Source organism: Entelurus aequoreus, linkage group LG23 (genome assembly GCF_033978785.1).
Source record: "Entelurus aequoreus isolate RoL-2023_Sb linkage group LG23, RoL_Eaeq_v1.1, whole genome shotgun sequence".
NCBI classification, from domain to species: Eukaryota; Metazoa; Chordata; class Actinopteri; order Syngnathiformes; family Syngnathidae; genus Entelurus; species Entelurus aequoreus.
The window spans coordinates 7,167,399-7,191,530 of NC_084753.1; the positions used below are offsets into that span (position 1 = coordinate 7,167,399).

Below are 24,132 nucleotides of genomic sequence, written 5' to 3' on the forward strand. Positions count from 1 at the left end.
TTAAATGGCAACCAAAAAATATGCAACATTTCCCCCCCAAAATATCTCAAAGTGGAATATTTAATGTGACGTAATTGGAGCCTTGAATAGGTCAATAATTCATAATAACATTGATTTTCATTCATTATTATTTTTTAAAGAAAGAAACAGCCTGCATGGCAGCTTGGTGTTATTAGAGTAAACATTGCAACATTTTCTTGTTACATTTCACCTGTTTGCTCTTTCATACCACTTTTTATGTTTTTAATTTTTTTAATCGTATTTTAAAATGGGCCGTGGGGCCGTTAAAAAATGACCTGCGGGCCGCAAATGGCCCCCGGGGCCGCACTTTGGACATCCCTGAAGTACATCATATCAAAAGGTGACTCTTAGTTTTTATTCTAATTAGGGTCCAATAAGCCCAAATAGCAAAGAGAAATAAAAAAAAGCATGTAAACAAACAGCTTGGGCCTTAACAGGTTTTAAGGTAAAGGAGCGTGTAATAAACTGTGTCATTAATCTGCGTTCATACATGATTAACGAGATGATTCTTTGAAAAAAAAATCACATGCGTTACCTCGCAAAAAAATTTAAATCCTACAGTTTTTAAGCTACATAAACAGAATCGTGTACTGTAAAGCAAGAGTGTGCCATGAGCCATTTTCAGCATGCAGCAACATTTTTTGTTGCCGTATTCTAATTACTCATCATATATGAGTTGGGAAATTGTGTTAGATGTAAATATAAACGGAATGCAATGATTTGCAAATCCTTTTCAAGCCATATTCAATTGAATGCACTACAAAGACAACATATTTGATGTTCAAACTCATAAACTTTTTTTTTTTTTGCAAATAATAATGAACTTAGAATTTCATGGCTGCAACACGTGCCAAAGTAGTTGGGAAAGGGCATGTTCACCACTGTGTTACATGGCCTTTCCTTTTAACAACACTCAGTAAAGGTTTGGGAACTGAGGAGACACATTTTTGAAGTGGAATTCTTTCCCATTCTTGCTTGATGTACAGCTTAAGTTGTTCAACAGTCCGGGGGTCTCCCTTGTGCTATTTTAGGTGCCACACATTTTCAATGGGAGACAGGTCTGGACTACAGGCAGGCCAGTCTAGTACCCGCACTCTTTTACTATGAAGCCACGTTGATGTAACACGTGGCTTGGCATTGTCTTGCTGAAATAAGCAGGGGCGTCCATGGTAACGTTGCTTGGATGGCAACATATGTTGCTCCAAAAGCTGTATGTACCTTTCAGCATTAATGGTGCCTTCACAGATGTGTAAGTTACCCATGTCTTGGGCACTAATACACCCCCATACCATCACACATGCTGGCTTTTACACTTTGCGCCTAGAACAATCCGGATGGTTCTTTTCCTCTTTGGTCCGGAGGACACGACGTCCACAGTTTCCAAAATCAATTTGAAACGTGGACTTTTCCACTTTGTATCAGTCCATCTTAGATGAGCTCAGGCCCAGCGAAGCCGACGGCGTTTCTGGGTGTTGTTGATAAACGGTTTTCGCCTTGCATAGGAGAGTTTTAACGTGCACTTACTGATGTAGCAACCAACTGTAGTTACTGACAGTGGGTTTCTGAAGTGTTCCTGAGCCCATGTGGTGATATCCTTTACACACTGATGTCGCTTGTTGATGCAGTACAGCGTGAGGGATGGAAGGTCACGGGCTTAGCTGCTTACGTGCAGTGATTTCTCCACAATCTCTGAACCGTTTGATGATATTACGGAGCGTAGATGGTGAAATCCCTGAATTCCTTGCAACAGCTGCTTGAGAAAGGTTTTTCTTAAACTGTTCAACAATTTGCTCAGGCATTTGTTGACAAAGTGGTGACCCTTGCCCCATCCTTGTTTGTGAATGACTGAGCTTTTCATGGAATCTACTTTTATACCCAATCATGGCACCCACCTGTTCCCTATTTGCCTGCACACCCGTGGGATGTTCCAAATAAGTGTTTGATGAGCATTCCTCAACTTTATCAGTATTTATTGCCACCTTTCCCAACTACTTTGTCACGTGTTGCTGCCATCAAATTCTAAAGTTAATGATTATTTGCACAAAAAAATAAAAGTTTATGAGTTTGAACATCAAATATGTTGTCTTTGCAGCATATTCAACTGAATATGGCTTGAAAAGGATTGTATTCCGTTTATATTTACATCTAACACCATTTCCCAACTCATATGGAAACGGGGTTTGTAATACGTAGCCACGGTAACAAACTCAGAGGTGCATAAACAGGAACTAAAGGAGTCCAAAACTAACAGAAAACACAAGTGACTGGAAAAACTTCAACGGGCTATGATCCGGGCAGCGGATCATAACAAACGTGTCTTTATTAAAAGATTCCTGGTGGGATACACTGTGGTGGTTTACAGCAGTGCATTTATGTTCATTGTACAGGCAGATTGGTTAACTGCCTCCAAATAAAGGTCTCCCCTCCAAAGTGACCTGTGCCAGCACCGCCGCATGCTTAATGATTATTTATGCACTGCAGCCTGCCTGCAGGGTTTTCAGGAGAAAGTCATTTCTCTCTTTGCGATAACATCCCGGCAGAAGACCGGCACGGCACTTTAAAGTCTCGTTAGTGGCCAGCAGCTGACGACAAACTCCAAACGCCGTGACGCCTAATTGTCCCGACTCCCCCCCCATCGCTCCCTCTCCTTTGCACCAGCGCGGACTTGCCGAGCAGACCCTGCAGCTTAATCTATCGCAGCAGCGAGTGAACATTTTATGCGGGGTTTAGGGAGGGGGAGAGAGGCGCGAATGTGGTCTTGGAAGGCGAGTATCACAGATGAGACACCTCATCCTTTTAAAATGTTTTGTTTCTGTGCTTATTCCATTTCCTGCATGACCACCTGAGTGTATGCATGTGCATCGTATGTGCATGTTGCTGTTTGTCCTCCCTGGAGACCAGGCTAAACTTATTAAGAAGTCTCCTCTAATATCCTTTTCTCCTAATGAGCAAGACCACAAACTATTATCACATCCGACAAGGTTGCAGAAAATCTAATTAATTAGCTCAGTGTTTTTCAACCAACTAGTGTGCCGTGAGATACAGTCTGGTGTGTCGTGGGAGATTATCTAATTTCACCTATTTGGGTTAAAAATATTCTTTGCAAAGCAGTAATTATAGTCTGCAAATGATGTGTTGTTGTTGAGTGTCTGTGCAGAGTAACCGTGTAATACTCTTCCATATCAGTAGGTGGCAGCAGGTAGCTAATTGCTTTGTAGATGTGGGAAACAGCGGGAGGCAGGGTGCAGGTAAAAAGGTGTCTAATGCGGAAACCAAAAATAAACAAAAGGTGAGTGCCCCTAAGAAAAGGCATTGAAGCTTAGGGAAGGCTATGCAGAACGAGACTAAAACTGAACTGGCTGCAAAGTAAACAAAAACAGAATGCTGGAGGACAGCAAAGACTTACTGTGGAGCAAAGACGGCGTCCACAATGTACATCTGAACATGACATGACAATCAACAATGTCCCCACAGAGAAGGATAAAAACAACTGAAATATTCTTGACTGCTAAAACAAAGTAGATGCGGGAAATATCGCTCAAAGGAAGACATGAAAACTGCTACAGGAAAATACCAAAAGCCATCAAAATAGAAGTAAAACACTAGACACAGTAAAACAGCAAAAAAGTCCAAATAAGTCAGGGTGTGATGTGACAGGTGGTGACAGTACACCTACTTTGAGACAAGAGCTATAGTGATGCATGCTTGGTTATGGTTTATACCAGGGGTCCCCAAACTTTTTGACTCGGGGCCGCATTGGGTTAAAAAAATTTGGCCGGGGGCCAGGCTGTATATATATATATATATGTATATATATATATATAAATATATATATATATATACACTACCGTTCAAAAGTTTGAGGTCACATTGAAATGTCCTTATTTTTGAAGGAAAAGCACTGTACTTTTCAATGAAGATAACTTTAAACTAGTCTTAACTTTAAATATATCTACATAGGTGTATAGAGGCCCATTTCCAGCAACTATCACTCCAGTGTTCCAATGGTACAATGTGTTTGCTCATTGGCTCAGAAGGCTAATTGATGATTAGAAAACCCTTGTGCAATCATGTTCACACATCTGAAAACACTTTAGCTCGTTACAGAAGCTACAAAACTGACCTTCCTTTGAGCAGATTGAGTTTCTGGAGCATCACATTTGTGGGGTCAATTAAACGCTCAAAATGGCCAGAAAAAGAGAACTTTCATCTGAAACTCGACAGTCTATTCTTCTTAGAAATGAAGGCTATTCCACAAAATTGTTTGGGTGACCCCAAACTTTTGAACGGTAGTGTATATATATATATACATATATATATATATATATACATTGTCTTTATAATCCATTTTGTCATTTAACATCAATTAACATTGATATTCATCAACATTTAACATTGTCACGTTATCGATGGGAAAATTCATTTTTAGACAATATGATTTGCCTGAGTGGCTAGGAAACAATGTTAGTAACAAACGGTACAAAATGGATTAGAAAAAAAAGATTTAAAAAAAAAACAAAACTATTTTTTTTAACTTGGGACTTCCCGTGGGCCAGATTTTGGATGCTGGGGGGCCGAATCCGGCCATAGTTTGGGGACCCCTGGTTTAAAGTCATATCCAACAATTGCGATGACGACTTTTTACTGTCAACTGAGTTTCGTTTTTTAATGATTTCTGCTGGTGGTGTGCCTCCGCATTTTTTCAACGCAAAAAATGTGCCTTGGTTCAAAAAAGGTGGAAAAACACTGCCCTAGTATCATACAACGCGGCGACTTACACAGGGCTGTCCGGACGCGCCCTTCCCCTCGCGCTCTTACAAAAATATCACAACGTATGAATATGCAATGAGGTGTCTTCTTCCAGGCGTGGAATCTTCCTCTGCCTTCTCCTTCCTGGACTCCGAACCCCAAATCTGGTGTTTGTCCTTCTGACCTGGGCAAAGAAGCCAAGTGACCAGTGAAGATGTGGTAGATAAGAGTGTTTATGGTCGGCCTCAACCTTCACCCAGTTTTAATTGGACTCAAAACGCACAATGAGAGGCACAAGCAAATCTATTTGAAACATTACCCGATCACTTCATCCGTCATTATCTTAATTATATCCCAATCATTATATATCCCAACATTATCAAGCTCATCTTTTTTTTTTCTCTCTTTTGACAGCAGCACAAGGACGTGGCGGGGAATTACGACCACATTCCATGTTCATCCCAGGACAGTACTCCACTCTGGGCCGGGTTGGGAGCGTCAACTCAACGCTCCGACGTTCCCAGACCCGAGATTCAGGCTGCCAGACAGAAGTAGCGAAGGTTGTCCCGCCGTCCATGAGGAGAATTCGGGCTCAGAGAGGACAGGGTATCGCTGCCCAGATGGCCGGCATTTCTGCTTCCTCTTCAACAGGAAGTATATCCATCTCCAGCAATGACAGCTCTGGGATCGTGATGCTACCACATCAGCGTAACGGGGACCCATCCAGATTTCACAGTCTGCCCCGTCAGGGCGCTAGGGTGTCCCTCAGCGCTGACCCCATATACAGCAGCACCCCCATCAAGTCTGAAGAACGGAACACGCCCCAGAGGCAGATTGGGAAACTTCAGGTGGACGATACAGTGGTACATATGAGGAATGCCCCCAGGACGGGCACCCTGCCCAGGCCCAAGTCTCAGGAGATGAGGCGGACGCAGTCCAGTGACTGGGCTGGCAGTCTGGCCTGTGCGGTGTCACCGCATGCCGCTTATTCCACCTCATTTATCCCCAACGCCACCCTGCCCAGCTCATCTGAGGTCGTCACTGTCGACACCTCTGGACAGCATTCCCACTCGACATCCTCAGCCTACCAAACAGCCCGGCCGCTCAGTCTGGCCGCTTATGTTGATTCCCTGACCTCCAGTCCCGCCGCTTTCACCCACAGCTCCACCTGTCCTGCCCTTGCCGCTTCCACTCCCGTCCACACGCCACTGGAACGGAGTCGGGTTGCAGCAGCACCCGCCAGCGAGTCAGGACAATCAGACAACAGCCTGCACAGTCACAGCACCCTGGCACCGACGCCGCCCTCATGTCAGCGGACAGATGAGCAGTGGATCTATGACACCCCAGAAAACGTGGTTGTTGCCCACCGCACTTTGACCTCGAGCTCTTCCACGCCCATCAACCAGCTGTACAACAGTCTGGAGGTGTCGTCCAAGACAACTACTGATTCCAGCTCTCTCTATTCCCAGGACAATGACGGATATTACACCTCCATGCACCTGGACTCGGGCCTGCGCTCACGCAGCCATGGCAGTGGACACAGTGCGGGCGCAGGACGAGTCACCCGACACAGCATGTACGAGTGCCGCGAGATGGCCAATCAGGAAGAGTACGGGAGCTTGTACAGCGATCGCTCCCTATCTCGCAGCATCTCCCTCCGCAAGTCCAAGAAACCCCCGCTGCCCCCGGCTCGCACGGACTCCCTGAAGCGAAAACCTGGACCCAAAAAGCCCCTCGGAAGCGTGAACGCCGTCAGCGGCAAGTCCAACAACGGCATGCTGAGTGAGACTCTAATTGCCACCCTGCAGCAGAGTCTCCAGATGGGGTTGCGATCCGGGACGGGAAAGGGCATCTTCCCATCTTCGCCCTCCCAAAGCCCCTGCAGCGACTACGATGACCCCTGGGTGCTCCGTCCACGGAGTCACAGTACCATTAGCACAGAGAGCTCTGCGACATCACTAGCAACTAGTGCAAACGGCATGGGCGTGTCCAATGTTTACTCGCTATGCCACGTGACTCCCACTCACAGTGACACCAGCAGCTTGCGTTCCGACTATGCTGATTCTTGGGGCTACTACATGGAATATCCTCGTAACCACGGGGACCAGAGTGCACAGACCCCTGCGGCTCATACAGCTAACACTTCAACCGGGCCTCCAGCAGCCAAAGAGCAGAATGGAACTGAGATTCATGGCCCCCGTCAGGAACCAGGAGCTCCGGGCCAGGAAGAAATAGTGGCGGTGAAGCCTAAAACCAGCACATCCTCTCCAGAAAGAGTGCACAGACTCACCTCGCCATCCAGTGGCTACTCAAGCCAGTCCAACACCCCCACAGCTGGAACACCGGTGCCGTCTGGCATTCGGACCATGTCTCCCTCTGGAAGTCGACCCAAGCCGAAAGTTCCTGAGAGGAAATCTTCTCTCATCTCGTCTTCATCCTCCACCTCCCTTTCCTCTAACACCTCAGACTCTCTCAAGAGCTGCGGGCCTACTGCGCCACCACCTGTGCCTGTGACCTCGTCATCAGCTCCAAACACCCCCCTCAGCCCACCACCGGCATTCCCTCCTTCGAATGTACATTCCCCTGCTGTTCCTCCGCCAGCAGCAACATCGCCTCGCACGCCACAGGCTGAAACGCTGAGCCCCCTCCCGGGTTGGTCTACCACACCAGAATTCCCACCTCCTCCCTCCCCCGAAACCTTAATTCACCCCAGTGTGTCGCTCAATGGGAGCTTTAGTCCTCCGCCCCCGCCTCCTGTGTCCCTCACGGGGCCGCCACCACCTCCTCCACTGCCTGCTGTTGTCTTCTACTCTTCCTCCCCATCCGCTGCCAAGGAAGCGCCTAAAGCTGCCGTTCCAAACAGTCCCACAAAGTCTCCCATGCCGCTCGTTACACCTTTTGCTTTGCAGAGCGTTCAGCTGCGATCAGTCAAGCGGCCGGAGAAGGAGACTGACAGCGACCTGGAGCCGTACAAAGACTTTCTTATGGGCCTGCAGCCCTACAACCTGGACAAGTCTCAGCCCCAGGAGCTGATGAACTGCTTCTCAGACCACAAGCAGTCGCCCTCGCCTGTATCAGACCTTATGGAAAGGTTGTCAATAGAATGCAGTAGCTCACGTGACACACCTGATTGTCGTGAACCTGAAGAAAGCTGCTTTCTTCTCAACGGTATAGAAGAAGACGACGGGCAGAAAGTGTTGCAGAGTCCCTTTCCTGTCAAACAGAAGCCTCCCATCATCTCCAAGAAACCCAAATTATTTTTTGTCCCACCGCCAAGCCCTCAGCCGGTCCAAGCTGAAGACAAAGAGGAGCAACGGGAGGATGAAGAAAGTTTGGAGAGCGCTGAGCCCCAAGAAGACGTCCAGGATGAATCTCATATCTCTACTGGCCAGAACGTCAGCCTGGACCAAGAGTTCCGGCAGAACGGAGAGACCCCTGATGACGACGCGGATGAGACGAGTAGTTCTGCGGGGTCCACCAGCTCCAGTGTTGACGATGCAGGTTTGTCATTGAACGTGATTGCTGTTTATCTAAACGCTGATGCTGCATTAGTTTAAGCCCATTACTATAATCCTGCACCAGCTCTGTGTGGGCAGCTGTGAAATTCGTTTGCTGCGCTTTAAGCAAGGGGAGCCAAAGTTAAAGCCACTTTCTTTTTAAGGCGTACAAAACGCAAGTGATGCTGCTTATCAGCAGGAAAGCAGCATCGAACAAACCAACTCCTCCCGTCCATAGTTAGTGTGGTTGTCCACGTAGTCACTGCCTGTGACCGGTAACCAGTCCAGGGTCCTCAGCCTCAACTGGATAAGCAGCAGAGGCAAGTAGATAGATCTCATCCAGCCCTCTTCCTAAATCAATGTTCCATGTCTGCTCTTTAATCCTTTCCCGCTCATTCCTCTCTCTCTCTCCCCTCTCTCATTGAGGTAAAGAAACGCGAGGGGGGGCGGCGGGGGGTTTTGGCGTCCCAGGGGCTTTTCGTGGTTGTAGCGATAGGGGGGAGGGGCTCCATCGCATCACATGGAGGCAGGCTGGGATGAAGGGGAGGATGAGAGAGTGTAAAGTGAGACCGCTCGCTGCCGGCGGCTCAGGCGGTTAGGAAAGACGCCAGCGAGGAGGAGGAGGAGGGGGATAAGAGGCTAAAAACTGGAGAATGTAAGCAGGACAGTCAGTGGCAGGCAGGTGGCGGCGACACACACGCCGAAATGTAACTCGCAGGTGTGTGCCTCGCAGGTGACGTGTTTGACTCCAACACAGCCGAGTCATCTCCCAACGGGACGCCGGCGGAGACCATGGTGACCCCGACTCCCACGCCGACCCGGACCACGGAGGACCTCTTTGCCGTAATCCACAGGTACCGATCGCAAGTGTTGTCTTGTGTTTCTGAGTGTTCCGAACTCCTGTTTTCTACACCCACGGCATCATTATCATGGTATCATTTCACGTAGGTGCCATCAACTGTGGTGCGCTCTCATTTTTGCATGAATCTCGCCAATGTCCGAGGATAAACACTTTGTTTAGTGGGCTCTTTCTTACTGAAGCTCGCCCATCATTCATTCCGCGTCCTCCCCCCTCCTCCTCCGCCTCCTCCTGGTCATAACTTACACCGACACTGTCACGTGTAGCATCTTGTAGATGGCATCTCTTCACGTAGAAGCGAGCGTTCTGGATCATTCTCAGACGCGCAGTAACCAACAACAACAAAAAAAGACTTCATTCATTTTTTAAGCAAGTGGACCCCTGTTGGGCCTGATCTGGGTTAGAGGCCACTAGAGAGACAGCAGCTCGGGCTCATTCTCTCTCTCTCTCTCTCTCTCTCTCTCTCTCTCTCTCTCTCTCTCTCTCTCTCTCTCGTCATACATTGCTGTTCATAATGTGTGGGGGGGGGGCACACACATTAATTTCTTATGCTCACGTGCCACCGCCATTTGGACTTCTTTCCACTGAGCGCAGGAAATGAGAGATGTTCTATGTCAGGCAGTGTTTTCCACACATTCATGTATTTGTTGCGGCCCGCCACGAAACAATTAAGGCCGCCACAAAATATATATATATATATATATATTTTTTAATTTTTTTTATTTCCTGTCCAGCTTCTCAGGCAAATCATATAGTTGATGTAGATGCCCATATAGGCTGTTCAGATTTACTTTACAAAAGACAAGTGTAGGATCAAGATTTTTGGAGCTCTTTGTTCAGTGGATCAGATGTTTGATGAAGCTTCGTGTCTATCTACCACCACTACTGTTTTCTGTTTATTTGTTACTGACTGTGGCAGGACACCTCTGCCTCTGTTTCACTTTATGTTGCTGGTAAATAATATGGTTGTAGTAGTAGGCTAAAGTTAAATTATTTAGTATGCACTAATTAAAGGGGCAGAGCTTTAAGAGACATTTTAGCTTTTATATTTTTATAAGATATATTTTTTGTAAGAACCACAATTAATAAATATATTTCAGTGAATAACTTATTGTTCAAATCTGTATATAAATATGTACATAAAGTGTTGTAATTATATTGTAAAATGGATGGATGGACGTTTAAAACAAAACTGTTATTATTAATTAGTAAGTATACATTTTTTGAGCCTTTTTAGAGAAAATCATATCATTGTAGGAAATTATGCAAATTACTCGATGATGTCATGGTGACCACGCCCATAGCCACGCCCACCACCACAGGTATCTTGGCAGTTTATGGGAAACACTGTCAGGGGTGTCCAAACTTTTTCCACTGAGGGCCGTACACGGAAAAATGTAAGCATGCGGGGGCCATTTTGATATTTTTCATTTTCAAACCTTAACAAAGTATATGGATTTTTTTATTTTTTTTTAACCTTTAGGGCTCCCGGGGACTATAAAGGGTCTCAGTCATTAAACTGTTAAAAATAAGTCAAATTATTATTTTTTTATTTTATTTAACGCTTACAGTAAATCTCTATATCAACTTGAGGTTGATATAAAGTAAAAAAAAAAAAAAAAGGTTTTCTGTCAAAGACAACTTTGTTTTTTATAGTAAAACTGAAATTTTATTTAATATTTTTGAGTAATCACAGTGAAAAGTCAAATAAAATCCTACTAAATATATTTGGGATCCAAAAGGTCCCCCACTCATAAAGTGATACATTTTTATTAGTTTTTTTTTTACTTTTCACACTTAAATTACGAGATCAACTTCAGATATATCTGTCCATTTTACGTTTGAACTATTATTTTGTTTGTTTTATGCTCTTTTGTCAAATAAAACGTTGATGTTTTTATATGGCAACCACACAATATATGCAATATTTTTTCCACATAAAACATTTTAAAGTGATATTTTTTAATTAATAATTCATTATAACATAGATTTTTAGTGGGGTTTTTTTTTTTAGCAATGGCAAAAAAAATAAAAATAAACAAAGACAAAAGAAAAAAAAACAGCCTGCATGGCAGCTTTTGTGTCAACATTGCAACTTTTTCTTGTTAGATTTCACCTCATTCCACTTTTTTTAAATGTTTTTTGAAATTTTTGCAATATAATCAATTTTGCAATTTTTGCAGAATGTGTGGCGGGCCGGTAAACAATTAGCTGCGGGCCGCAAATGGCCCCCGGGCCGCACTTTGGACACCCCTGGTCTATGTTGTCTGACTGGACGGGATGAGTATGAGTAGTTTTCGTTTGGATGTTCGCAGAACATTCAGCAGGAGAGAACCGTCAGAAGAGGCACAGCGGCTCGGAAAAAGATGGAATTATGTTAAAAGACATGTTAAAAGGTAACTAATTAGGGTTGTACGGTATATCGGTATTAGTATAGTACCGCCGTTCTAATGAATCATATTCGGTACTATACCGCCTCTAAAAAGTCCCCCCGCCCCTCCGTCGTCGTCACGTCGTGTCATTGCTGGTTTTACGAGCAGAGGAGCATGTTCGGCAGCGCACAATCACAGAGTACTTACAAGCAGACACAGTGTGTAGACAGAAAAGGGAGAACGGACGCGTTTTGGCTTAAAAACTGACGATAAAGGTGAAGTTATAACACTGAAACACCCTCAGGAAGAGCTGCTTTAAAACATGGGCTAACGTCCATCCACAGTGTTTTAGCTACTTCTAAATCACTAATCCGACAAATAAAGTAAGTTTCTTACACGTTTATTATCACTGGAGGACGAGGAATAGCTAAACATGCTTCACTACACACCGTAGCTCACCGGCGTCACAATGTAAACAAACCCCTTTGGTGGATCTACACCTAATATCCACTGTAATGATACCAAGTACAGGAGCGTATCTAGTCGATACTACTGTGATTACATTGCTATTTTTTGGCATCATAACATTTTTTTATTATGTTTATAAAATACGTCCCTGGACACATGAGGACTTTGAATATGACCAATGTATGATCTTGTAACTACTTGGTATCGGATCGATACCCAAATGTGTGGTATCATCCAAAACTAATGTAAAGTGTCAAAGAAGAGAAGAATAAGTGATTATTACATTTTAACAGAAGTGTAGATAGAACATGTTGAAACGGAAAATAAGCAGATATTAACAGTAAATGAACAAGTAGATTAATAATCCCTTTTTACAGTTTGTCCCTCATAATGTGTACAAAATAATAGGTGTATAAATGACACAATATGTTACTGCATAGACTAATTAGGAGTCTTTGTTTGTTTACTTACTACTAAAAGACAAGTTGTCTAGTATGTTCACTATTTTATTTAAGGACTAAATGACAATAATAAACATATGTTTCATGTACCCTAAGATTTTTTGTTAAAATAAAGCCAATAACACCATTTTTTGTGGTCCCCTTTGTTTAGAAAAGTACCGAAAAGTATCAAAATACATTTTGGTACTGGGACAACACTACTAGGGATGTGGCGATATATAAAAATGTCATATCATGGTTATTGTTACTAAAATTATCTTTATTATCACAGTGTTGTTGAATGTGCTCAAGTAAAAAAATAAAAATCTAATAAATAAGCGACACACACAATATACTTTCCTTGGTAGACTAAGCAATATTATTCTATTATTATTTGAGTTTTTAAGGGTTTATGTTCTGTTTTAGTTTTTGAAGGCCTTGGTGTGTTTAATACTTTAATATAAGTGAGGTGAATAATCACGGTTTTATGATAATCAAAGCATTGCAAGAACATTTGTGTCCTCTTGCCCTGATCCTAATGTTAAGTTGTTGTATGTGCCATGTGATACTGTAGAGGGCATATGTCAAAAGATGGCGCTAACTGTTTTAATGACATTCAGACTTTACTTCAATGAATAACGGAGCAGCATCTCCTCATCCGGAAACAACAACAAGGCCGTAAATGTGTCCCGTGAAAAACCGTCCGTCTAAAGTTCCTTGGGTGAATAATGTAAACTCACTACACCGGTATGTTTTAGCGCTTTCATGGCGAGTTTACTGACAGATATAAGTAAGAACTTTACACTACTTTATATTAGAAATGGCAACAGCGGAGGATGAATGTCCCATAACAAGAAGATAGAGAAAAATAATAAGTTTATCGACTATGGCGCGCAATTTTTCAGGACTTATGCAGATCCCAAATACAGATCAGCAGTTACCAGAAGGTGAGAAAAGTTGCTGTTGCATAATATTGGGAAAAAAACCAGCAGATAATATGTCTTACCTTATACACACACCATAATAATACTGGTATGTTGAAGCACAGTACAATCCACCAAGCGGTGTGGCTTCATAGCTTACCAAAGTCCTACTAAAACATTTTGACAGATTTTTGCGCGCCGTGTGTAATGTTCTATATTTCAGTGGAACATATAAAATGTTGGCGTTGTTTACTTGAGTCATATTGCAATATTGCGCAGTCTACACGTATCTCTCATGTTTGACTGCCTGAGGAGCCTGGTCACACTTATCATTACACCATGTACCAAATACAATTGCTTCGAGGTCGGTAAGCAAAACCAGAATTATTCCGTACACTAGGCGCACTGTCGAGTTTTGAGAATAAAAAACACTTTAGTGTGGGGAACATATTCAGCATTGATTAGTTGCTTATTAACATGCAAATTAGTAACATATTGGCTCTTAATTAGTCATTATTAAGTACTTATAAATGCCTTATTATACAAGCAGTAAGCCATCAACTAAGAGTCTTCCCTCAATAACCTCAGAATTATTGCTTATTAGTCACCCTTAACCCTTATATATTACCCTAGTGTCCAAATAACTCTAAATTAAGTCTTTGTTACTTTAATAAGCAACTAATTAATGGTGAATATGTTCCCCATACTAAAGTGGATTTTAAGTGCGCCTTATAGTCCGGAAAATACGGTAATCTTCAGCTGAGGAGAGGCTGTGTCGACAACGCTGTAGATCCTTCCTGAATGTTTCTAACCACACATCGCTTGTCCGTGGCTTCATTTTGGACTCGTATGCAGCTTGCAAAAGTAAAAAAAAGGACTTTAAAAAAAAAAAAAAAAGCACCGAGGAGCCTGCCCACAGTACTTGTGCTGCCGGGCACAAAATGGCTGGATGAAACGGTCGTACACTGAGACGTTTGGTATACCAAGCATATTTTTGTACGGATTGTGGTTTGTAAATGAAGATTCTACTGTATATGAAGTCCGTTCATGACAATTATACCATAGAACATGTCAGGTTCAAACACTGATGACATCTATTAAACAAGACAAGAAGCAAAGAATCAAACACAGACAGAATTAAATTTGGACTCAATATATTGAGGAGAGTCGCCTTTACACTGTACCCTTGCACAGTATCTCAGCACGCTCTGCCAAAAGATTGCATGCCTCTTTCTTTTATTTTGGACCCTCCCGACCACATGGCCACCACTGTTTCCAAAGGACAAAGGTCGCAAAAAACTTCACAGAAAAGGCCGTAAACAATTCACAGAAAAGGTCAGTTCAAAAACAGTTCGAAAAATAGTTCAAAAAGAGGTCCATCAAATAGTTCAAAAAGAGTTCGTAAAATACTTCAAAAAGAGGTCGTCTGGAAATTGGGCAGATCCTGTCATCTCTCCGCTTTGAAGTCCTTGGGTTAGGACAATACACTACCATGAGCTTATGTAACGAAATTTCGTTCTTATTTGTACTGTAAAGTTCAAATTTGAATGACAATAAGCCATGAGCCTTACTCTTGGTAGGTTTCAAAGACAGCGTTTGTCTTTTGCCTGGAACTCATTTCGACACAAAGTTTTTTGTGATAATTTACAAACAATTATTCTAACAGCACAGCATTTAATGCCCTCCCAGATTAATAATCAGCATTACTAACGACTCTGCAAGATTCAGGTGCTGGTGTGTGAAGAAGTGCTTACGTAACGAGGATGCCAGTGTAAGGTTGAATGTAGGGCACCAGCACATCTTGTAGTTGTTCCCCATCCCCCCACCAGACCTCATGTGGGACTCTGTAATGTGAAGATTAGTTAGGAATAATAATTAGTAGTGATCTTCTTTTTTAACACATATCTTTTTACCGTGCCCCCCGTAATTAGTCGGCCATGTTGACATGCCGGCTTGGGGATTAGCAACAGGACCCTCTGACATTAATAAGGCTGATTCACTACCAGCGCTAATCCCGTGTATGCTCGTTGCAGCTTTATGCTCGCAGGCCGCCGCTTAGAGGGGGATGAATGTTTTTTCTCCTGATTAAAAGCACTTTGGACATATTTACACACATTTTCATTCGTTTCACAGTCAAATCTGATCAGATGACAGCAACGATAAAAAACAAAAAAAACAAAAAAAAAACATGCAAACTGCAAAAAGTCAGTGTTCAAAAACAAGAAAAAAAAATACAAAAATGAGGGGTATTTTATTTGAATTAAGCAAAATTATCTGCCAATAGAACAAGAAAATTTGGCTTGTCAAGACTTTCCAAAACAAGTCAAATTAGCTAACTTCAATTAACCCAAAAATAGCTTAAAATAAGTATATTCTCACTAATAACAAGTGCACTTTTCTTGGTAGAAAAAACAAATATGAGACCTTTTTGCTCAATATGTTGAAAAATATTCTTAAATTTAGTAAACGCTAGTGCCATTATCTTGACATAATGATATGCGCTCGGCATTACATTTCTTGCATTTTCCCATGGATAACATGACATCATCGCGCCAAGTGCGTGCTCTTGCAGTCAATTAGTGTGCAAGGAATATATATATATATATATATATATATGTATATATATTAGGGCTGCAACTAACGATTAATTTGATAATCGATTAATCTGTCGATTATTGCTTCGATTGATCGATTAATAATCGGATAAAAGAGACAAACTACATTTCTATCCTATCCAGTATTTTTTTGAAAAAAACCAGCATACTGGCACCATACTTATTTTGATTATTGTTTCTCAGCTGTTTGTAAATGTTGCAGTTTATAAATGAAGGTTTATTTAAAAAAATAAAAATAAAAATAAAATAAAAAATTTAAAAAATAAAATATAAAAAAAAGCCTCTGCGCATGCGCATTACATAGATCCAACAAATCGATGACTAAATTAATCGGCAACTATTTTTTTAATCGACTTTAATCGATTTAATCGATTAGTTGTTGCAGCCCTAATATATATATATATATATATATAATATATATATATATATATATATATATTATATATATATATATATATATATATATATATATATATATATTAGAGATGTCAGATAATGGCTTTTTTGCTGATATTCCAATATTGTCCAACTCTTAATTACCGATTCCGATATCAACCGATACCGATATATACAGTGGTGGAATGAACACATTATTATGCCTAATTTTGTTGTGATGCCCCGCTGGATGCATTAAACAATGTAACAAGGTTTTACAAAATAAATCAACTCAAGTTATGGAAAAAAGTGCCAACATGGCACTGCCATATTTATTATTGAAGTCACAAAGTGCATTATTTTTTTTAACATGCCTCAAAACAGCAGCTTGGAATTTGAGACATGCTCTCCCTGAGAGAGCATGAGGAGGTTGAGGTGAACGGGTTTAGGGTAGGGGGAAGCGGGGGGTGTATATTGTATCGTCCCGGAAGAGTTAGTGCTGCAAGGGGTTCTGGGTATTTGTTCTGTTGTGTTACAGTGCGGATGTTCTCCCGAAATGTGTTTGTCATTCTTGTTTGGTGTGGGTTCACAGTGTGGCGCATATTTGTAACAGTGTTAAACTTGTTTATACGGCAACCCTCAGTGTGACCTGTATGGCTGTTGACCAAGTATGCCTTGCATTCACTAGTGTGTGTGAAAAGCCGTAGATATTATGTGACTGGGCCGGCACGCAAAGGCAGTGCCTTTAAGGTTTATTGGCGCTCTGTACTTCTCCCTACGGCCGTGTACACAGCGGCCTTTTAGAAAGTCATACATTTTACTTTTTGAAACCCATACCGATAATCTTGAAACCCATACTGATAATTTCCGATATCACATTTTAAAGCATTTATCGACATCCCGACTAAAAACTAGTTTATTGTTCTTAATGGGAAGGCAACAAGGCAAGTGCTTGTTACTCTCGGGGTCTCCTAGCCGCTCAGGCAAATCATATGGTCTAAAAATGCATTTTTCCATGGATAACATGACATCATCGCGTCAAGTGCGCGCTCTTTTAGTCAATTAGTGCGCATATATACAGCCCGGCCCCCGGCCAAAAATTGTTTTAATTGTAATTTTGAAGAATTCATCTGAATGTGCATGAACTATTTCTGTTCAAAATTGTTTGAAATGTTAAATGTTTAAATATTAACTGTCAGTTTACTGTACTGTGCCAACTGTACTACTATATGAGTACCTGTTTTCTATTGTTTCATTGAAAATAAAACTGCAAAGTCTATTTTGCTGTCATCTGTTTTAATTATGAAACACAATTGTGTCAAAGTCATGATTTTTTCATGCTACAAGTAAGAAATGATGACTTTAAAAAAGTAGTTTTATACTTGTGAGTGTTGATGACACAACAGTTGATATTCTAGTTTCAAGCATGTTTTACTCAATATAGGTCATCAAATCTCAGCAACAAGCTGTAATATCTCACTGACATCATTTAGGAGCAAAACAAGTAAAACACTCCAACATAAAATCTTATCTTATCAGACAGAAAATAAGCAAATAGCCTTATTTGAGATATTTAATCTGACTTAGATTGCAGTTATTGCAGTGTGCTTATTTTGTGTTGCGCCCGCTCAGACAGGGTGAGGACGTGCGGCCAGCAAAGCGGGCATATGGCACATTTGGGCCAAAGATTTGAGGCGCATGTTGGCCAAAGTGATTGCAGCGTAATCTTTTTGGGAAAAGCTGCCAGCACACAAACAACAAAATCACTCGCTTAAAAAACGCAGACCTCCACTGAAGGATTGAGACTTTTATTAGTAGATTGCACAGTACAGTACATATTCCGTACAATTGACCACTAAATGGTAACACCCCAATAAGTTTTTCAACTCGTTTAAGTCGGGGTCCACTTAAATTGATTCATGATACAGATATATACTATCAGCATAATACAGTCATCACACAAGATAATCATCAGAGTATATACATTGAATTATTTACATCATTTACAATCCGGGGTAGGATATGTACAGCAAGTAGTGGGCAAGTAGTGGACATAGAGAGAGAGAGAGATCAGCAAGCATAAGAAAAAGTATCTACCTTTGATTGTTTACATTTGATTATTAACAATCCGGGGAGGGTGTTAGTTTAGGGTTGAAGTTGAAGTTGCCTGGAGGTGAACTTTTATTGCGGTTTTGAAGGAGGATAGAGATGCCCTTTCTTTTATACCTGTTGGGAGCGCATTCCACATTGATGTGGCATAGCAAGAGAATGAGTTAAGACCTTTGTTAGTTCGGAATCTGGGTTTAACGTGGTTAGTGGAGCTCCCCCTGGTGTTGTGGTTATGGCGGTCATTTACGTTAAGGAAGTAGTTTGACATGTACTTCGGTATCAGGGAGGTGTAGCGGATTTTATAGACTAGGCTCAGTGCAAGTTGTTTAACTCTGTCCTCCACCTTGAGCCAGCCCACTTTAGAGAAGTGGGTAGGAGTGAGGTGGGATCTGGGGTGGAGGTCTAGAAGTAACCTGACTAGCTTGTTCTGAGATGTTTGGAGTTTAGATTTGAGGGTTTTGGAGGTGCTAGGGTACCAGGAGGTGCATGCGTAATCGAGAAAGGGTTGAACGAGAGTTCCCGTTAGAATCCTCAAGGTGCTTTTGTTGACCAGAGAGGAGATTCTGTAGAGAAATCTCGTTCGTTGGTTGACCTTTTTGATTACCTTGGTTGCCATTTTATCACAGGAAAGATTAGCCTCTAGAATGGAACCTAGGTAGGTGACCTCATCTTTCCTGGTGATAACAATGTCACCCACTTTTATAGTGAAGTCTTTGACTTTCTTAAGGTTGATGTGGGACCCAAACAGGATGGATTCTGGGTTACCCAAGTGTATGGGTAGCTTGTTGTCAGCGAGCCAGGTGCAAGTTCTACAGAGCTCAGAACTGAGGATTTTCTCCACCTGTGACTTGTCCTTGCCGGATACCAGCAGGGCAGAGTCATCCGCAAACAAAAACAATTCACAGTCGCATGCCGATGACAAGTCATTTATGTATATTAGGAACAGTAAAGGTCCCAATATACTGCCTTGGGGGACTCCACAGCTCACCGAGAGGGGGGGGGGCACGGTGCCGTTCACCTCTACCACATGTTCCCTCCCCTCCAAGTAAGATTGCATCCAGCTCCATGAGGTTTTGTTAAATCCGATTGCTCTGAGCTTATCCAACAGTATAGCGTGGTTAACGGTGTCAAAGGCCTTCTGAAGGTCCAGCATGACCATGCCGCAGTATTTGCCCGCGTCCACCTCATGTTTGATGTGGTCGCTCAGATAGAGAAGGCATGTGTCAGTGGAGTGGTTAGTTCTGAAGCCGGATTGGAATTTGTACATGAGTTTATTAGTGGCAAGGTAACTATCGACCTGTTCATAAACTATTTTTTCCATTACTTTCAAAATGGAACTGAGAATAGACACAGGTCAGTAGTTGCCAGGTTCCAATTTGCTTCCTTTTTTAAAGAGGGGAGTTACCCTTGCTATCTTAAAATCTTTTGGTACTTGGCCTTGTGAAATTGATAGGTTTATTATGTGCGTGATGATCAGGGCTATGATGGAGGCAGAGTCCCTGAGGAATCTGGAGGGAATATTGTCAAGGCCGGTGGCCTTGTTTGGGTGGAGCGCGCTCAATTTTTTAAGCACCTCATCAGCTGTGACCATTTCTAATTTGAAATCATTGTTGGATACTCCTAGCTTTCTGTAGAAGGCTTTAATGTGTTCTACACCAAAGCGACCAGAGTGGTGGGACAGCTTGTTGACAAGAGTTGCTGGTGAAAAAGGTGTTAAGTCTGCTAGCTACCTCCATTTTGTCTGTAATGAGGAAGTCACCCTCCTTGATGCTGATGTTGGTGAGTCTGGTTTTAAGTTTCTGGCTGCAACCAGGAAGCTGCTTGTTGAGGATTTTCCAGAGCTCACGTGGCTTATTTGTGTTTTCCTCTATTTTGTCGTTAATGTAATTTTTTTTTAAGGATTTAGTCAGGTTGGTTGACTTATTTCTTAATTTATTGCATTGCTTTTTGAGTGTTGAAAGGAGTGATTTGGTTTTTTTTATCTACTTCTGTTGTACACTTTTGGTATTCGGAGTATTTTCTGTCCACTCTCATGTGTCCACTCTCATGTCCACTCTCATGTGTCCACACTCATGTCTACACTCGTGTCCACTCTCATGTGTCCACACTCATGTCTACACTCGTGTCCACTCTCATGTGTCCACTCTCATGTGTCCACTCTCATGTGCAGGTCCAAGCGGAAGGTCCTGGGTCGCAAGGAGTCTGAGGAGGAGAAGTCCCGTTCGGGAGGTCAGTCTCCGTCCCCCCCGATGACGCCCACCAACACCACCACCACCACCACCACCACCACCACCAACACGGTGGTGTGCCGCCAGACGAGCTCCATCCAGCGCCACCTCCGCAGGTCCACCACCAGCAGCGACACCTTCAAAGCTCTCCTCCTCAAGAAGGGCAGCCGCTCAGAAACCAGCTTCCGGATGTCCGCCGCCGAGATGCTGCGCTCCACGGACCCTCGCTCCCAGCGCTCCACGGACCCTCGCTCCCAGCGCTCGCGCTCCGAGTCGGCGTTGGACTCGCCGTCCTCGCCCCCCACCCTCCAGAGCCCCTGCGCCTCCCCCGGCCGCAGCAAGAGGGCGGCGGAGGAGTGGCAGCGCTACGAGGCCCCGGCTCTGTACTCGCCGCCGCCCTCCGCCTTCCCGACGGGCGGCAGCAAGTACGGCCGCTCGCGCACGCCGCCCTCGGCCGCCAGCAGCAAGTACAACGCCCGCTGTCGGATCCTCAGCAGCCCCATGACGGTCATCTGCGAGCGCGAGGGCGAGCTGGCGGAGAGCGAGTACGGCGACGCGGCAGAAAGCCTCAAAGCCTCCAACGGCACTTTATCACAGCAGCCATGAATTTATCCAGGTTACCAGGAGGCGGAGTCAGCAGCAGACCCCGCCCCCTTTAGGCCGACGCAGGCAAGGACTTCATGATGGGAGGTTTTGGGGCCTCGACACTTTTCTTTTTTATTACTTTCAACCCGGACTTGTTGTTCCATTCCTGTCACAACTGTCAATCATCCATCAGCTGTCAATCATCCATCAGCTGTCAATGTTCCTCCGCTTTGTTTTGAAAGAATGTTTGACCCAAAGCAAGCGATGTCTGTGTGGAGGAAGTCTTTGTTTCACCCCCACCTGCTCTTCTCCCAGCGGTCGCCGTGGTTACCAAAGAGCCAAACAGCCCAACTTTCCAAGCGGGACTTAAACGCCACACGAGAGTTTGTCCGAGCCGCTTCTTTAATGACCTCTATGACCTTCAAAGTTGATCCTAATACAGTTTTTATATTTGTTGTGTATGTAAATAAATAGAAAAGGAATGTTTTAAGTGACATTTTGCCCGTTTTGTGGATGTATTTGCTTACATTGCGTTTAGTCTTCCCCTAAAAGCAGTCAAACTAAAACAAAGATGCTGGAATTTGTGAATAAATGCAGCAAAACAACACAAAACTGGTATCCAATAAATCAATTATAGTAATATTCTTATATCTAAATGGTATATGTGTATTAGGGTTGTATGGTATACCGGTATTATTATAGTACCGCGATACTAATGAATCATATTCCGTACTATACCGCCTCTAAAAAGTACAGGTATACCCAAATTTGTGGTATTATCCAAAACTAATGCAAAGCATCCAAACAACAGAATAATAAGTTATTATTACATTTAAACGTAAGCAGATATTAACAGTGAATTAACTAGTAGATTAATCATATTTTTTTACAGTTTGTCCCTCATAATGTGTACAAATAATAGGTGTATAAATGACACAATATGTTACTGCATAGACTAATTAGGAGTCTTTGTTTGTTTACTTACTACTAAAAGACAAGTTGTCTAGTATGTTGACTATTTTATTTAAGGACTAAATTACAAAAATAAACTTATGTTTCATGTTTAGTTAAAATAAAGACAATAAAGCCTTTTTACTTGTGGTCCCCTTTTATTTAGTATATTTTGGTACCGGTGCTGGTACCAAAATATTGGTATCGGGACAACACTAATGTGTATATAATGTCTTATAATTAATGATCTCTATGACCTTTAAAGTTGATCCTAATACAGTTTTTATATTTGTTGTGCATGTAAATAAATAGAAAAGGAATGTTTTAAGTGACATTTTGCCCGTTTTGTGGATGTATTTGCTTACATTGCGTTTAGTCAAACTGAAACGGCAAAAAACTAGCAAATATGCCAGAATTTGTGAATAAATGCAGCAAAACAACACAAAACTGGTATCCAATAAATCAATTATAGTAATATTCTTATATCTAAATGGTATATGTGTATTAGGGTTGTATGGTATACCGGTATTATTATAGTACCGCGATACTAATGAATCATATTCCGTACTATACCGCCTCTAAAAAGTACAGGTATACCCAAATTTGTGGTATTATCCAAAACTAATGTAAAGCATCCAAACAACAGAAGAATAAATGATTATTACATTTAAACGTAAGCAGATATTAACAGTAAATTAACTAGTAGATTAATAGTAATTTTTTACAGTTTGTCCCTCATAATGTGTACAAATAATAGGTGTATAAATGACACAATATGTTACTGCATAGACTAATTAGGAGTCTTTGTTTACTTACTACTAAAAGACAAGTTGTCTAGTATGTTCAACATTTTATTTAAGGACTAAATTGCAATAATAAACTTATGTTTCATGTTTAGTTAAAATAAAGATAATAAAGCCTTTTTACTTGTGGTCCCCTTTTATTTAGTATATTTTGGTACCGGTGCTGGTACCAAAATATTGGTATCGGGACAACACTAATGTGTATATAATGTCTTATAATTAATGATCTCTATGACCTTCAAAGTTGATCCTAATACAGTTTTTATATTTGTTGTGCATGTAAATAAATAGAAAAGGAATGTTTTAAGTGACATTTTGCCCGTTTTGTGGATGTATTTGCTTACATTGCGTTTAGTCAAACTGAAACGGCAAAAAACTAGCAAATATGCCAGAATTTGTGAATAAATGCAGCAAAACAACAAACTGGTATCCAATAAATCAATTATAGTAATATTCTTATATCTAAATCAGGCCTGGGCAATTATTTGACTCGGGGGGACCAGATGTAGATAAAAAAAATGTGTCTGGGGGCCGGTATATCTATTTTTAGGAACAATAATACAAAACTTCACAATTAGGGATGATGTTTGATAAGAAATGATCGAGTTCGAGCCCATTATCGAATCCTCTTATCGCACCGATTCCTTATCGATTCTCTTAACGAATCCAGATAGGTTGTTGTATATGGAAAAAAAACACAATATTTGGTTGAACAAAAGCTCACTTTTATTTTACCCCCCTAAAAAAAAAAAAAAAAATATTGACTGTTGTTACCCAAAGTATATTAAGTGGGATTTTTCAGAAAAACATCACAGGAAATGACGTAGCTCAGTCATTAGACTGAGCTACGTCATTTCCTGTGATGTCCCACAGGGCATTTCTTGTTGGACGGGATTCGTTCCCCGGGATGCAAATAAAGAACCAACTCTTTTTCTTTACAATAGCGGCCTCGATAACGGGAACCGGTTCTCAAAAAGGGATTTGAGTCCATGGAATCGGTTATTTTCTTATTGAACGGTTCTTTTCTTATCGAACAACCGGGAGAACCGCTTCCGAACATCATCCCTACTCACAATAATGTCTGATTGAATGCTAAAAACGCTATGACAGACTGCCTTAAAAAACGGTATGGAATTT

General features: G+C 42.1%; 1 protein-coding gene across 3 annotated transcripts in view; it reads left to right on the top strand.

Annotated features, from left to right (window-relative positions):
• Positions 1 to 22,041, top strand: part of LOC133641162 (NHS-like protein 1) — a 66,254-nt gene extending 44,213 nt beyond the window's left edge. For 2 of the 3 annotated variants that reach the window (XM_062035076.1, XM_062035075.1), the window contains exons 6-8: positions 5,185 to 8,271; positions 9,001 to 9,121; positions 20,599 to 22,041. In XM_062035076.1, the coding sequence (XP_061891060.1) occupies positions 5,185 to 8,271; positions 9,001 to 9,121; positions 20,599 to 21,262 (3,872 nt within the window). In that variant the 3' untranslated portion in view covers positions 21,263 to 22,041. The remainder of the gene's footprint in view (positions 1 to 5,184; positions 8,272 to 9,000; positions 9,122 to 20,598) is intronic. The other variant, XM_062035077.1, reaches the window with a different exon arrangement.
• The last annotated feature ends 2,091 nt before the right edge of the window (positions 22,042 to 24,132 follow it).